Here is a 17,336-nt window from a genome sequence, read left to right as displayed (position 1 = left end):
AGAGAAAGAGAGACAGAAAGAAAGACAGAGAGATAAACAGAGTGAGACAGAGAGAAAAACCAACAGAGAGGCACAAACAAAATAGACAAAGAGACAGAAAGAGAGACAGACAGAAAGAGAGAGAGAGAGTCAGAGAGGGATAAAGGAAGAGAGAGAGAGAGAGACAGACAGACAGACAGACAGACAGACAGACAGAGACAGGGTGAAATAGAAGTTGTTCAGATGGACAAAGGCGTCCATGATTAAACCTGATCATCCACCTGCCTCATCTCTAATCATCATCCCTCATCCCTAATCCTCCTGCATGCGGCTCAGTGACCCCACGCTGTGTGTGTGTGTGTGTGTGTGTGTGTGTGTGTGTGTGTGTGTGAATAGTAACTGAGGACTCATTCTCTCTAGGTTGGGATCAAAGCTTGTCAAAGTGTCTCGGCTGATGGAATATTTTACACAAGCACACACACACACACACACACACACACACACACACAGAGTCTAATGTAATGCAGCACTGATGGGATCAGTCTCTTCCTATAGGTTTAGGATTGAATGTTTCTCTCATGTTTAAAGCAGCAGTGAGTCATGTTCTGCCCCTCAGCTGCCCCACACACACACACACCCGCTGATACTTCAGATGGTGTGATTAAAGGAGAAAGCGAACAGAGCAGAAGAACACTTCTCGTGGTGGGCGTGGCCAATTTAAGGGCCAGAAAATTCTCCCAGAACACACACTGGTTTAAAGCATCAAAAAACATGTTTCCTTCACCCTCTTTCTCTCGAAAGCTCCGGAATCAGAGGAGTGAACACAACTGAAGCTTAGTCACGATCATCACACACACACACACACACACACAGAGCACCATCAACATGAGTGTGTGTAAGAGAGAGAAAGAGAGCGTGGTAACGTTAAAGGCAGGGAGAGGGATAAAGGAAGAGAAAGAGAGAGAGAGAGTCAGAGAGAGGGATAAAGGAAGAGAAAGAGAGAGAGAGTCAGAGAGAGGGATAAAGGGAAAGACAGAGTGAGAGATAAGATGAGATATATAAAGAGACACAGAGAGAAATATAGAGACATAGAGAGGTGAAGGGAGAGACAGAGAGAGGTATGAAGGGATGGACAGGGAATGAGAGAGAGAGAGAGAGAGAGAGAGAGAGAGAAAGAAAAGACAGTAAAGAAAAAAACAGACAAAGAGAAAAGACAGACAGAAAGAGAAAGAAACAGTGGAAGACAAAGAGAAAGAAATGAGATGAGGAACAATGAAACAGAGAGACACACAGGAAAAAGGGAATGAAGAGAGAAAGAAAGAGTAAGAGAGAGAGAGAGAGAGAGAGAGAGAGAGAATGCACAATTCAGATAGCATAGGATTGCATTAATGTATATGACTCAGGAGCCTCCCTCTTCCTATCTCTCACACACACACACACACACACACACACACACACACACACACACACACACACACACACACACACACAGTACTAAAAGCAATAAAGGTATTAGGTAGAGCTTTCAGAGCTATTATACACACACACACACACACACACACACACACACACACACACACACACACACACACACACACACTAATTACTGGTTAACCCTAATGTTTGAATGCTGAAACAGCAAACTTCAAACAGTCATGTTTTTTTTTTCTCTGGGTGTTTATATTTAGAGATCTGTTGAATTTATCCCCATTATGCAGGATCTCACACACACACACACACACACACACACACACACACACACACACACACACACACACACACAGGGAAAAGGACCACGGAAAAAACAAAGCGTATACATGGATACGGGGCCAAAAGTATCGAGACACCCGATGTGGTTCATCCACAAAACTCTGAGACACACAGTTTTGTAGGACGAGCATGAAATTTCTTCGTATTTTTAGCGATTTGCAGGTCACATTTTTCTACCTGTTTTTTTTTTTTTTATTAAAATAAATAAAAAATTATAATTTAATTAAATAATCAAATAATATAAAAACTATATAAGATTAATAAGATATTAACAATAAATAAAAAGCTTGGCATCGGACACGTTTCCGTATCGTCCGAAGTTTATTAACGTGTTTTTTGTTATTTTGAATCATTTCATTTTTTTTTTTACATGAACTTTTTTTTTTTTTTTTTTTTAATTTTATTTTGATAATTAATAGTTTTTTAAGGAAAATGTTTGAAGTAAGTCTACATAATAAAAAAAATGTATTATGAGAATGTAGCGACAAATCTTTTTTTTCCCCAAATGGTACTTTTTGTCCGTTTATCGCTACGGTGACGGGTACAGTTTACCGTTTCGTGTGGAAAAAGTTGGACACAGGAGACAAGTTGACTCATTTTGAGTCAGGAAGAAACACGACTTGTTAAACACTTGACACTGGAGACTCTAAACAGATGTTTTTTTAGGCTACGTACAAATCCGTACCTAAGCGGTTGCTATAGAAATGGGAACAGATTAGAACAGTAACTTTCTGACTAATCGGGACCGCAAACCGGAATCGTAAAGTAAGGACTCACGAAGACGAAAACTCGGCAACATGGCGACCGCACGCACACGTGTGTGTGTGTGTGTGTGTGTGAGGACTGACCTTGCAGAGTTTCTGGTAGCGTGGTGAGGTGATGGCCATTCTCTGAAGCCGGTGTAAGAAGAGCACCACTTTCTGCAGAGACGTCCTCACCACAGCCATCATCCTCGCACGGCCGGCGCCACACTGCCAGGCTCGCGCTGTACGCATCCCACCGCGCGCACACACACGCGCACACACGCACGGGCGCTCACATCCCCCGCCGTGAACCGCGCGAGCCGTGACGAACCCCGGCCAGCGTGTCCCACACACACACACACACACACACACTCCCACACACACACTTAATCCGATCCCTGTCAGTCCCACACTGTCTCCAGAAGGTCCAGTGCTGAAGCGGGAACGTCGGCGCTCGCGTATCCGAGAGAGAAAACTAACAGGAGGAGGACGGAGAGAACAAACAGAGGAGAAGTGAGAGCGATAGAGAGAGCGAGGGAGAGGGAAAAAGAGAGGGGGGCTGACTCTCCTCCCTGGTGTCACTACTGATTTTTCTGCTGTGTCTGTGATGGAGTGATCGATGGAAGATAAAGAGATGAAGGGGGAATGAAAGAACGAAAGAAAGAGACGCAATCGAGAAAGAAACCAAACAATCGGCTTGGCTCTAAGGAGAGAGGGAGGGAGAGAGAGAGAGATGATGGATGAGAGTGAACGAGGGAGAGAGAGAGAGAGAGAGAGAGAGAGAGAGAGAGAGAGGAGGGAGAGAGAGAGAAAGTGAGAGAGAGAGAGAGAGAGAGAGAGAGAGAGAGAGAGAGACAGACAGAACAAGGGATTACATCTCACCAAAGAAAGTGCAGGAGCCTGGAAAAATTAAATGAGAGACAGATAATGAGACGTGTGTGTGTGTGTGTGTGTGTGTATATATATATACTTTATATATATGCGTGTCTGTGTGTGTATATGTGTGGCTGTGTGTGTGTGTGTGTGTGTGTGTGTGTGTGTGTGTGTGTGAGTGAGAGAGCATGTGACACACTTTACTGAAACCAGAACACACGTCGTCATGGGGAAAAAAGAAAGTGAAATTAAAAGATATGAAGAGAAGATAAGAGATGACGTGTGTGTGTGTGTGTGTGTGTGTGTGTTTGTGTGCGTGTATGCATGTTTGTATGCGTGTGTATTGACGTGTGCGTGTGTGTGTGTGTGTGTGTGTGAGAGAGATAGAGCGAGAAAGAAAGAGAACAATTAACTGTCTGTCAAAAGAAAGAAAGAATAAAGTGACTAAAGTTCAGAGGTGAGAGAAAGAGAGAATGGAAGAAATACAGAGAGATATAAAGCCAGAGAGAAAGACAGAAAAAAGGGATGAAAACAAAAGAAAAGGATGAGAAAAGAAAGCGAGAGAGAGAAAGAGATGCGAGTTGTTCAGTTAAATGTGCTGCACAGTGATGTGGCTTATTTCACATGCTAATGTAGGTCAATACATACTGCCCTGGACCTCTCTCTCTCTCTCTCTCTCTCTCTCTCTCTCTCTCTCTCTCTCTCTCTCCCTCCCTCCCTGTGATTTCTCTTTTCTCTCTCTCTCTCTCTCTCTCTCTCTCTCTCTCTCTCCCTACCTGTGATCTCTCTCTCTCTCATCCGTGTTCTCTCTTTTTAATATGTTGAGGGAGTGCAGACAGAGCATATGATAGTCTCCAGTTTCTCACTGTTTCTCTTACACTGTAAATGTGTGTATGTGTGTTTCTGCGTGTGTGTATTTGTGTTTTGCGTGTGTGTGTTTTCACGTGTGCGTGTGTGTGTGTTTTCATGTGTGTATATGTGTGTGTGTGTGTGTGTGTGTATATGTGTGTGTGTGCGCTCTCTGACCCGCTCCTGAAGGTTCTGCCACAATGTTACAATGTTGTGTACAGACACTGTGATTAATGAGAAACACACTGCCCTCACCAGCCTCGCACAACCAGTGTACCATTGCTATGGAAACGTTTAGCCATCGCACCCCGCATCTTTCCCTGTGTTTAGTTAAAAAATAAAATAAAATAAAAAGTTTATTTTGTTGTTGTGAGAAAACAAATTGGGAAAACTTTTACACACAAAAAAAAAAAACCCTCACAAAAACACTGTTGCTGGTTGACCGGGAACAGCTGCTGACTCGAGCTAGCAAACTTAACCAAAAAGTAGCAAAGGGAGATGACAACCTTTCACCAAACCCTTGGACAGTTGCTACAACATTTTTTTCTACAACTAGAATTAATCTTAGATAGAATTTACCTCAGCGATTAGCCGCAGTTCATGAACATGAAGCGAGCAAATTCTGAGGTAAATAAACATTAGCTTTAGCTTTAACTTCATTCCACAAACTTCATTCGTCGGCAAATTCAGATGAAAATTCGTCAGCAGACACTTTGACATGCTGCTACAATACTTTTTCTACAGCTAGAATTATCTACAGATAGAATTTACCTCAGTGATTAGCCGCAGTTCATGAACATGAAGCTAGCGATTTCTGAGGTAAATTAACATTAGCTTTAATGTAACTTCATTTCACAAAATTTGCGGCGAAACATATTCGATATGTTTTGCTAATCGGGTTTTCGCTGTTAGTAACTTTAGCTTCGTTAAACGCAAGTAATTGTTTTTGTTACAGTTGTTTGATTTTTCTAGTGTTTTTCTTTTCTTGCTACGGCAACTTTTTCCAGAAACAAGACGCACTCTTCTTATCAGCGACGTTAAAGCAGCTAGGAGTCGTCGCGCGTCATTAGCGCCGGGGTACTCGCGCCTCTTTCATGCATTTCTGGAAGACGTTGTGAACGGATGCCATGTTGCTGCTATCTACAAAAGAGCACGCGCTAAAACCGGCTGTTAAACTCAGCAGTGAATGTATGAAAGGGGGGAAAAATGTGAAAGAAAGAACGAAGGAATACAATAGAATAGAAGAAAAGGAACGAAGGCGGGTCCAATCGAGCGTGCTGCGATATCGCGTTGAGAGTCCGTCAATCTCCTGAGTGCTCAGTGCTCGCCAAAGTGAAATGCTCTCCTCTCTGTCTTTCTCTGACGGAAAGAGAAGGGAAGAAGAGAAAGAAAAGAAATGTAGAGAAGAACAGATAAGAGGAAAAATTATAAGGAAGAAGCGAAGGAGAGAAAGGAAGAAAAGCAGAAAGAAATGATAGGAAGGGCTGTGAGGGGAAGGTAAAGAAAAAGAGAAATGAACACGAGAAAAGAGGTGAAAATGAGTTGGAAAAGATGGGAGGGAAGGAAAGTGGGGAAAGAAGGAAAAGAATTAGAAAATAACAGGAAGGAAATTGGAAGGAAGAGCAAAGAGAGGAAATTGTGGGATAGAAGAAAAGGGGAAGAAGGAAAGAAAAGGGAAATAACGGAGGAAGGGCAAAGAAAGTATGAAAGTACATATGAAAAGAAAGAAAGGAGAAGGAAAGAATATAAATGAACGTTAGAAAAGAAAAACACGAGGGAAATTATGGGATAGATGGAAAGGGGAGTAAAATAACGAGAAGCAAAAGGAGAAGCAAGAAGGAAAAATAATGGGAGGATAAGGGGAGAAAGAAGGATAGAAAAGGAATAAAAAAGGGCATGAAGGAAAAGGAAATGAAAGGAACAGGAAGAGGAGAAAAAAGAATTTACATGAAGGAAAGGGAAAACGAGAGAAAGAAAAGGGAAGAGATGAAAGGAAGGGAAGTAACATGAAAAGAAAGGAAAAGCACTTGATGAAAGGAACAGGAATGGAAGAAACATCAAAGGAAATGAAAAAAGTATTTGATGGGACGGGAATTGAAATGTCCGTGTGTAAAATTCCCACATGCAGACATCCTGAGAACCTTATTGAGAACCAAAAGGTTCTTACCCTGCACTGGATTAATAATAGATGTTCTAAGCAGGACACACTTTTATTAATCAGAACGTGTAGAAGCGTGAAGATTCGTGGTGTATCTCAGACCCAAGACTCTTTGCATTCCTGATATGAGAGGTTGTGATCGTTGGATTCAAGCCCACATCACCAGGTCTCATCATTCTGCTTCATCATGAAGCTTCTTAAAGTCCTGCTACACCCTGCTGCAGCGAGGCTCTGTGGCTCACATCAGCTAATCAGGAAGCCCTTCATCATTTCAATAAGCTGAAATAAAATGCAGCGTTTGGTGGCTGTGGACCGGAGAGGCGTGAACCCCAGGAGAAGCGAGACAGGTGTTAAACTGATGCCCTCCTGGTACGCTGCAGCTGCGTTCACAAGCCCTGGAGGTGTTGAATGAATGCTGCTGATTTGAATACTCTTCACTCCAGTACACTTTACTCAAACAAGACCCCCCTCCCCACAAAAATACCCCACTACACCCCCGACTACCCCAAGGGTCTGTTATTATGCAAGGAGCTGAATTAGCATTATACATATTACACAAGTGCATATTTGGAGTTATTACACACACACATTTTTGCTAACATTCTCATACACACACACACACTCCTGCAAGACCTCCTAATTTATTAAGATGTGTCCAAACTTCCACAGTTGGGCCCCTGTGCAAGGCCCTTGACCCTAAATTTCTCAGCTGTATGAGATACATTAGTTTTGGGGACATGGTAGCTTAGTGGTTGAGGCATTGGACTCTGGATCAGAAGGTCATGGGTTCAAATCCCTGCCATGTCAAGCTACCATTTAATAGACCCCTGAGCAGTGCCCTTAACCCTCATCTGCTCAGTTGTAAGTCTTTCTGGAAAAGAGCAGCTGGATGATCAGAGTACAGAGAGTGTGTCTGGGCATCTACACACACACACACACACACACACACACACACACACACACACACACACACACACACACACACACACACACACAAAGTCTCACCCGCAACACATCCAGACAAAGCAAACCAACATAAATCATCAAGTTTTGGCAGCAAAGCAGCACCGACTCCACATCCTGCTGTGTCGAAGCCGACACACACACACACACACACACACACACACACACACACACACACACACACGTGGTACTCACGTCTAGTTGACCCTTCAGCTCTCGAAGGCGGTTGGAGTCCTGAGATAGCTCCTCCCTCTGTGAAGTGTCGGCCAGGACGTTGACGGTGGTCTCGGCCTCCTGCAGCCATTTGAGGAAACCCTCAAGCTCCCTGAGAGAAACCTGCAGGTTCTTCAGCTCCAGTCGAGAACCGCCTGACGATCCGACGCCCTGAGGGACACCACACAACGCAATTAAACACACACACACACACACACACACACACACACACACACACACACCCACAAACACATACCTACACACACGTACAAACTCACAAACACACACCTACACACTCACAAACATACACTTAACTACGTGCTCATAAATACACACCTACACAAAACACCTACATATTCACACACACACACACACACACACACACACACACACACAACTACATGCTCACACACACACCTACACATTTATAAACACACACACAAAAAGAAAAGAAAAGAAAAGAAAAATGATCTAAAGGAAAATGAAATTATGGGAATGGAAATCAGGACACACTATGGGTTAAAAGGGGATTTAAACAGAAACGAGAGGATGAAGGTAAGAGACGGAAGGTAATAGTAAGAGAGAAACAAAAAGAGAAGACTGAAGAAGAGAAAGGGAAATTATTAGAAAGGAAGGAAAAGGGCAAGAGAAGAGAGAAGAGAAGAGAAGAGAAGAGAAGAGAAGAGAAGAGAAGAGAAGAGAAGAGAAGAGAAGAAGGAGGGGCAGGAAGTAAAGGTAATAGATGAAATGGAAATGAAAGGAAAGAGAAGGAAATAGAAGGAAGTGATGGGAAGGGAAGGAAGAGAGGAGGATGAAAAAAATAAGTGATGGAGGGGAACAGAAAGGAAATGAAGAGGAAAGAAGTCGAGGAGAGACAGGAAGGAAAAGACACAGTTGGTGTACTGGGGTGAAGAGAAGTGTGGAAAAGTCCACACTGTGTATTTGCAGCAGAATTGCTGTGTGTGTGTGTGTGTGTGTGTGTGTGTGTGTTGCACTGCTTGACAGCATTCATGCTGTATATTGATTTATTTTTATTCATGCCGTCTCCAGAAGTGTTTGCTCAGGTTCGCTTTGATGTGTTTTGTGTGTGTGTGTGTGTGTGTGTGTGTGTGTGTGTTGCACTGCTTGACAGCATTCATGCTGTATATTGATTTATTTTTATTCATGCCGTCTCCAGAAGTGTTTGCTCAGGTTCGCTTTGATGTGTGTGTGTGTGTGTGTGTGTGTGTGTGTATACCTGTTATTGATGGCGTTCCAGGACATGACGCTTTTGTCCATCACCTCTTTGACCCTGCGCGTGTCGTCTTCGGCGTAGTCCTGCAGGAGCTGAGCGCACAGCTCACTAAATGCCGCCACGGTCACGTGATCGCGGCTCAGGTCCTGCAGAAAAGCCTTGATGGAGAGAAAAAAAGAAGAGATTTAAAGAGAGAGAGAGAGAGAGAGAGAGAGAGAGAGAGAGAGAGAGAGAGGAAAAAAAACAGTTTGTTCCTCTGTGCTTAATAAATGAATGAGGAGGAATAAAGGGGGCGATTGATTAAATGTCTGATGCGGACCGAAGCTTGGAGAGCAGGGCAAGAATATCATGTACTCGGGGAAACGACGGGGAAAACATCGGGATCCTTTTACATTCGTTCAATTACGATCTGAGGGACGTGAAGCAGGAGAACTTGGCCTAGCTTGGGAGAAAGAGTGTTCCTGGAGCTCCTCCTACAGGACAATCCGAAAGGGACGGGACGGAAATACTGGACCGTCGGTGTTAAAATGTTTGCCCGATCTAATATTAGCAGTGAAAATCGGTTCGATTAGCGGAGTGGGCGTGGCCTAATATCGGAACGGTCTCACCTTGTTGTCGCCGATCTGCTTGGTGAGCGGCTCTCGGCTCGTCTGCAGCAGGTTGTACATGCGAGCCTCGTTCTGTCCGATCAGAGACTTGACCCGAGCCCACTGGTCCTGCCACTGGTCGCTGTGCGTGGTCATGTGATCGAGCTGCAGGAGCCGAGCCTCGACGCCGTGCTGCGTGCCGTCCCACTGGCCACGCACTTTCTCCACTGCCAGACGAACCGAGGAGACAAACAAGACAAATTTACAGTTACGCCTTTTTGCCAGACATCCTTATACTTATTTACATAACTGTGCAGCTTATGGGGTTAGGGGCCTTGTTCAGGGGCCCAGGCAAGGCAGCCTGGTGTGGGATTTAAACTCATGACCTTCAAGTCCAACCATTAAACTGCTACCTCACCATTTTTTTAAACTTAAATGGAGAAAATAATTTTTTTTTTTTTTTTAAAGGTATGAAAAAATTAATTTTTGAAAAAAAAGAAAAGGAAGATGATGAGAAAGAGGAGGATGAAGAAGAAAATGAAGAAGGAAAAATTAGAAGATGAAGATAAATGAGAAGATAAAAAGAAGAAGAAAAAAGATAAGGAGGAAGAAAAGAAAGAACACGAAGATGAAAGAGAAGATGATGATGAAGTGTACGTTTCTCTGTGATGGAGGTGCGCACGTCCAGGTCGGACGTTTTGTTCTTGATGTTCTGAGCCTGAGTGAAAATTTCCTCCAGCTGAGGATGCCTTTGCTCCAGATCACCTTTAGTCACCTACACACACACACACACACACACACACACACACACACACACACACACACAATGACCACTGATGCACAAATAATCTCCTTAACAAAAGAATGATAGCAGCTACCAACAACACACACACACACACACACACACACACACACACACACACACACCTCCAGACGGCCGATGGTGGTGCGGATCTCGTCCGTGTCTCCCACAGTAACGATGCTGGATTTGAGCATCTGCTGAATGAGCTGCAGCCAGTCAGCAAGTTCGGTGGCCCGGTCGCTCACACACGCGGCACTGAGAGGAGCCTCGCTGAGCAACACTGCCCTCTGAACCTCAGCACACACTGACACACACACACACACACACACACACACACACACACACACACACACACACACACACACACACACAAAATCACATACTAGGACTTTAATGGGCCATTTAAATGTCTGCATAAATGTGTGAATGGGGTGGGTGTGTATGTGTGTGTGTGTGTGTGTGTGTGTGTGTGTGTGTGTGTGTTAGTCACAAACCTGGAGACAGGGGTTGCTGCGTGATCTGATGTGTCCATGTTGACTTAGACACCGGTGTCCTGTCTTTCAGTCTCAGCTCAAGACCTTTCCAGTCTGCTGCCAACTGCTCTATTTGACTCTGTATACACACACACACACACACACACACACACACACATAAAGATTAATGATGTTCTTCCATGGTTCTCATCCTGTTTTTGGCACCCTTTTTTCTAGTCATATACAATTTCCTATTAATTGATTCTGATTCTGGTTTTGCACCAATCAGAGGTGAAGCTGCAACTTTAGGTTTTAAAAACAAACTGTAGGTAGAAAACATACATAAAGTAAACCATGGGAGGAAAGAAAGAGGAGGGAAGGGTAGATAAGAAAAGATAGTAAGGAACAGGACACTCCTCTTTGTATATACAGAATATTGGGGGGACCTCGATGAGAACCTTGAGGAACACCTCATAATATTCCATCCCATGCCATCATGTTATCGTTAATATTAAAATCCCCCATAATATCTCACCTTTTCCTGAGGAAGCAGCTGCTGTTTCCTGTGGAGTTCATTGGAACATGTGAGCAGCTCCTCCAGCTCTTTTCTCCGCTCCTTCACAGTCGACTCCAGCACCTTCAAACGCAAAGAACATAGAAAAAAACCCTTATAAGAAATCCTTACTCTTCTATGGGGCCAGAAATGTGTACACAATCACCTCAAATGATAAACAATTCACCAGAACTACAGTGTGTTTGCTTCATTAGATTTGTCCCTGAGGCTGATGTTACTAAATGTTTCCTTCCAGGTTTCTTCTTGTTCCTGGACTCCTAATAATAGTTTCTTGAGGGTTGTTCATGATTTGTATGACTTCACGAAGCGGGCGTCTTGGAATACCAGACGTTAGTTAATACTAACCGGTGTAGACGTGGTTCTGTGACGGGTATCGTAGCTCACCTGGGTTTCGGAAAGTGACAGCTCGGAGCGTCCGCTCAGGGGCTGCTGAGTGACATGGATCCAGTCGCTCAAGACGTTCAACCTTTCCTGGAACTGCAGCCTGGCCTCCACCTCCCTGACCTTCTCTATTAACTCCTGCGACACCTACGGACAGATGGCAAGTCAAATCAGCACACTGTGTTTTTAGTGTCCTTATTATGGTATAAAGGCGTCATATAGTTGCTTTAAACAAATCAACGTTCAGCAAGAATCTGGTGATACGATACGCATCACGATACAGGGGGCACGATACGATACATTGCGATACTGAATAGAGATTTGTTGAGATATTTCTTATTTTAGGATTCGGATAATATTGAAAATGCCGTTTTCGTCTAAAAACACTCAGAGGCTCACAGACTCACAGTTTTGCTTTCAATCTTTCCCAAAAGTTGCTCATCCACCCAGACACGTCTCAAAACACTCACGTCCCTGTACTGCATAAGCGCATATCGTAAGACATTTCGACCCGCGTCATTCCAGCCTTCTGTTTATTTACTTTCCGTCTCTTTGAAACGTCGTGGCATCGAGTAAAAACGTCTCATCGTTTCCGACAGCGACGTTTTTAAAAAGTATCCACTTCGGAAAGCGTTTTCAAAAAGCTACGCTTCCAGTGACTGATAACAACACCTCAGTGTGGACCCAAAACGAAACGACTTTCATGAATGTTATATAAAAATATTTTTTTATCTCGATATCTGTTTTTGAAATTCGATACAGTGTCGCCAAACAAAATATCGCAATACTCAACTGTATTGATATTTTCTTACACCCCAATTCCTGCTTTATTTCCCTTTAAGCTACGGCATGAACGGAAATCCAATATCGCAGTCTTATATTTAATATCAAAAGTCCAAAAACGACTCCTGAATAGTATTCCGGACGTGAGCGTGCGAGCGATGGTTACTTTGCTCCAGGTCATGTTGATCTGCCGGAGTTCGGAGGTGTGAGCTTGTCTCTCGGCAGTCTTCAGGTTGGAGCCTGTGAGGATCTGAGCTGCATGTCTGTTCAGCCAGGTCAAACTCTCATTCTGCAAATCCATCTCCTCAGTCAGAGCCTGAACCGAGACAAAGGAAAAGAAACAGAGATAAAGAGAGGGAGATAAAGAAAAAGAGAGATAATGGATGATGATGTAAATACAAGCAAGTAAACGATAATCCGAGAAGAAGGTAAAAAAACAGGGCGATATACTGTACCACCTAGACCGAGAACATTAACCTGTATTCTGCGTGGTAATAGTAATGGCGCCCCCCATGGGGCCATGGGTGATGGAGCCAAGATTTCAGCAGTGACAAGCGACAAATTAAATTTCATGCAAATGAGCTCGAAGACGAGCCAAGCACCACATCGGAGCGATCGTCCGAGACACGTTTCTCGATTCAACCCGATGGCAAAGACATTCTCGATTTTTCAAACCTTTCTTTTTTTTTCTCTTCCAAGTGATGGGTAACCTGACTGTATTAATTTACTTGCATTAATGACCTAATTGTTCATTTGTGGTTGTTTCAAGTGTATGACCTTTATTTTCAATAAAGGAAATCAAAAGGAATATGAATGAAGAAAAGAATTATATCAATCCTGACATTGTGCCCCCACCTGTCATTTCTTTATTCCCCACTAGAGGGGCGTGCCTTGCACTTTGAGAACGACTTGACAATAGTAAACTAAAGAACATTTATTAATTATTTAATGTAGTAAAGCGATGAGTCAACGTTTAAAAAAAATATATAGGCCTGAAGAGGATTGAACGGGAAAGTGTGTGTTGATTCCTCCTGTCTCATCTGTTCCACCCTTCAGCTTTCAGGAAAAAATGGGAGGAGTCTGAGTAATGAGTTCAGGTTTAAATGGGATGATTGTTGTCACGCGATATCAGAGCACGGTGTAGCGACGGCTGTGCCGCGGCGTTTCGACGTCGTCTCACCTTCAGGTCGCGCAGGTTTTGGTCGGCGCTGGTGGCGGGCAGCGACGACACGGCGGCATCTGCCTGCTCTAACCAACGAGACAAATCGGCACTGCGCTGTAGCATTTCCGACACGGCGGGATCGGTGACCATTAACCTGAACACACACACACACACAATTCCCTCGTTAGTGCACCCTTGTTTCCATTGCAATCATTCAAACGCCAGTAAACAGCTACAACAATTTTGTCTTGAAATCTCTAAGTGAAGGTAAAATATATAAATAAATAAAATAAAACACACCAAGCTTTTATCTCCATGGTAACTAAATTATTTGCAGGAACAAATCAATAAAACCCTTGCTGTATGTCCAAGCACGCATTACCTTCGGCGGCGCTCGGCGACTCGGGCGTGTACCACGTCGCAGCGATGCGTCAGGTTGTCCAGCTTGTCCTGGAGCAGGGGACCATCCGGAGAAGCCAGCTGTGTAATGATGTGCTCTCCTGATCGGACCAGTTCGACCAGGACGACCTCGTGACTCGCAAGGCCGTCTTCCAGCTCCTGGGTGAAAGGAACACGCATGAGAACACACGCAGCACGTGGACGCACACATGCTACACGTCTATTTCTTTTTTGTACTTGTGCCCAGTAGTGATAAAAAGATTGAATATCGGTTCTTTGAATCTCATTCACCAAAATGAACGAATCGTTTATTGAGTCATTAAGTTCATTTCGTTACTTATGTATAAGTATATATAACTGCATAGCGTCTATTAGTGTCACAGGAAAAAAATCTTCCTTAATTCTGTTTTAATGCACTGGTTTTTGTGAAGACATTTAAACATGGCCATTTTAAAATCGACTGTTTGAGTTTATGTAAAATAAATCGCTTTGATTCAGTACAATTGTATTTGTATAGCGCTTTTTACAATAGACACTGTCTCGAAGCAGCTTTACACATATAAATCGGTAATCTTATATAAAAGAATGTGTAAGATTTTTGCTCATAAGCTTTACATTAAGATTCAATTTAAATTCAGTTAATCTTTTAAATTCATAAAATTTACATTGTATTTAGTAGCTTTATTTAATGCACTATGAACTCAAAACAAACAACAGTGATTTGCCTCTAGAGGCCGCTCTCGTACTAAGTAATGATGGCAGACCGCCTCAGCCACTCCAGCACAGACGCAACCCGGAAAAACTAATCGCAAAGGATTTTTGCAGAGAAACGATAGTTCCAGTAATCAACTATCGGTGCCGATTAATCTGCAAAATTCATAAACTATTAAAACTTTTTTTGTGCCTCCCATAAAAGAGAGCAACTTTGTCTCCTGAAATGAGCTCTCCCAGGCCTTAGGCCTTGTAAGATCTCTGGGTGATCGGATCGCATCCAATCTGATCAGTGGTCACTGAATAGGTGTTTATAAAATCGTACATGAAAGCACATATAAACTACACAGACAAAAGTATCGGGAAGTCTAACAGCCATGTGTGGTTCTTCCTCAAAACTGTTCCCACACAATTGAACTAAGAGATTCAAACCTGATCAGATCTCCTGCTATAGACCTCACCTACATCAGTACCTGACTTTATCAACACCCTTTTGGCTGAATGAATCTCCACAAATCTCCATAAAGTCTAGTGGAACATCTTCCAAGAAGAATGAAGGATATCATAACAGGGGACGAAATGTGACGTTCAAATGGAGCAAATACCAATCTTATGCTCAGGTGTCTCAACTGTCTATAGTCATTCCATTCAACCCTGCAAACCCCTTCTTTTTCAGGATCTCCAAATCCACATTTTGAGCTTCGACCTTTTTCCTGACCTTTTGTTGAGCGCGGGTATGCGCCGGTTCTTCTTCGGGTCTGGGTTCTTCAGCCAGAGCCTGTTCTGCATCATGCAACCATTGAGACAGGTCGTTCATGTTGCAGTGAAACCGCCTCCATTCTTCAACGGCACGGTCAAACGATCTACACACACACAAACACGCACACATTGAACATTTCCATTAAGAGCAGTACAAGCTAGAGATCTCAGTCTCAGAACCCCAATTGTTACTCATAATGCGTTTAACACATGCAAAATTTTCGAAGGCGGAGTAAATGAGGCTCATTTGCATGTCATTATGCGTGATATTCGTCGACCCCGTGCTCGTTTCGAATTTCAGGCCGTGCCGGACGTTGAATATTAATGTAACAGAAGCACTCAGGCTCGCGTTTCGGTGAATAAAGCTTGCGGAAAGTAAAAGGAAAAAGGGCAGTCGCGACTATCAGACTGGAGAAGAACTGAAAACTCTCACATCAGGTCTTTTTTCATTTGTCTGTTGTTATTATCATAAATTTTTCTTAATCATAAAATGTAAAAGGCATGCACCTCGTTTCCATAGCAACAACTGACACTATCTAGATAATAATAAATATCTATAAATGCGTAGGTCAAAAACGCTTCTGAGATTAAATGTATGAAAGGAGTTTCCAGGATCACTGGGCCGTAACTGCTGGTTTCACAAGCGGAAGAACATCACTGGAAGACGATGAAAGATCAGGAAGACCTTCGATGAGCTCAAAACCGCAAAATGACGACACATTCCAGACGTTTTTGGAGTGACTGCAGAGCGAGAAAATGCAGACGTGCGTTCACACCGGTCACCAGACGTCGCCTCACCCTTTGCGCTGGCTAAACATGCGGTTCACGCGGTCCCACTCGCCATTCAGCTGAGTCAGCGCGTCCCCAATCTGCTCCACTTCCTGTCTGGAGGCGTCCTGGATCACGTCTGGCTGGCGCTCGTTCAACGCCGTTACCTGCTCGCCGACTCGCTCCAGACTCTCCTTGATGCTCTACGCAGAGACAAACGAGCGAGTCAAAAAGAAAAACCTGAAATTCCAGCGCAGGAGCGCATTTCGAAGTGCGTTACCCTCAGCGTGTCCTCCTGGCCGGAGAAATCCTCAAACAGGCCGCCGCTGAGCTCTGATGAGTTGAGAAGGAGCTCGTTGTCGGCCATGGCTAACAGGACCTTGTTGACGTCCAGCAGGAAGGAGGACGGCGAGAGGGACACGCGCTGCTCTTCCTGACGAGGTTGCGGGGACAAAGAGTGGGCGGAGTCAACACAAACTTCTCCCGCTGGACGAGTTCGGATGATGCGTAGCTCCTGAGAAAGGCGACGGGAGAAAACGAGATGTTTTATATCATTCATAATGGGAGCTATTGTATGCTATTATGCAAATTAGATACAGATCTTTGATTCTGATTGGTCCAGAGTGTTAGTATATAATAAGAAAGCAAACCACAGACACTGAGTGGGGTTTTACAATGTGTGTGGTGTGTGTTTGTGTGTGTGTGTGTATACCCTGTAGCGAGTGTGTAGTAGCTGCAATTTTAGCCGTATCTCATCTCGCTTGTCATCCGACGCAGACTGGATCAGGTCTTCGCCTCTCCTTAAGACCTCCTCAATACGTGCTTTCTCTTCATTCAGCTGAAACACACACACACAACACACACACACACACACACACAAAACTCAGTGGCGACATAGATTTTGCCTTGTGCTGTTACATTATAAAATTAACACCCAATCATATATAATCATCTTATATGCAAATGTATGCAAACAAGGGCCACGTAACTGCCTGATTAATCCGGGGGGGGGTATGTTGTAATTTGCATATTTATAAAAATAACACAAATTTTATGCCCAGGTGTCCACAAACTTTTATGTGCTCCTTTTTCTGAACATTCTGTTCCACATTTAGTCCCTATTTCCTATTATAATGAACTCCACTCTTCTGGGAA

General features: G+C 43.6%; 1 protein-coding gene across 1 annotated transcript in view; it reads right to left on the bottom strand.

Moving 5' to 3' along the window:
- The window catches only part of utrn (utrophin), a 78,557-nt gene that overhangs the window by 56,772 nt on the left and 4,449 nt on the right, over positions 1-17,336 (bottom strand). The window contains 16 exon segments of the mRNA XM_046869331.1: positions 7,531-7,679; positions 7,682-7,719; positions 8,786-8,940; positions 9,391-9,596; positions 10,027-10,144; positions 10,297-10,475; positions 10,666-10,783; positions 11,180-11,281; positions 11,603-11,746; positions 12,549-12,698; positions 13,563-13,698; positions 13,927-14,102; positions 15,373-15,517; positions 16,212-16,384; positions 16,462-16,695; positions 16,894-17,019. Of these exon segments, the coding sequence (XP_046725287.1) occupies positions 7,531-7,679; positions 7,682-7,719; positions 8,786-8,940; positions 9,391-9,596; positions 10,027-10,144; positions 10,297-10,475; positions 10,666-10,783; positions 11,180-11,281; positions 11,603-11,746; positions 12,549-12,698; positions 13,563-13,698; positions 13,927-14,102; positions 15,373-15,517; positions 16,212-16,384; positions 16,462-16,695; positions 16,894-17,019 (2,349 nt within the window).

This window comes from Silurus meridionalis, chromosome 16 (genome assembly GCF_014805685.1).
Source record: "Silurus meridionalis isolate SWU-2019-XX chromosome 16, ASM1480568v1, whole genome shotgun sequence".
Classification (NCBI taxonomy): Eukaryota; Metazoa; Chordata; class Actinopteri; order Siluriformes; family Siluridae; genus Silurus; species Silurus meridionalis.
This window is presented reverse-complemented; position numbering and strand designations above follow the sequence as displayed.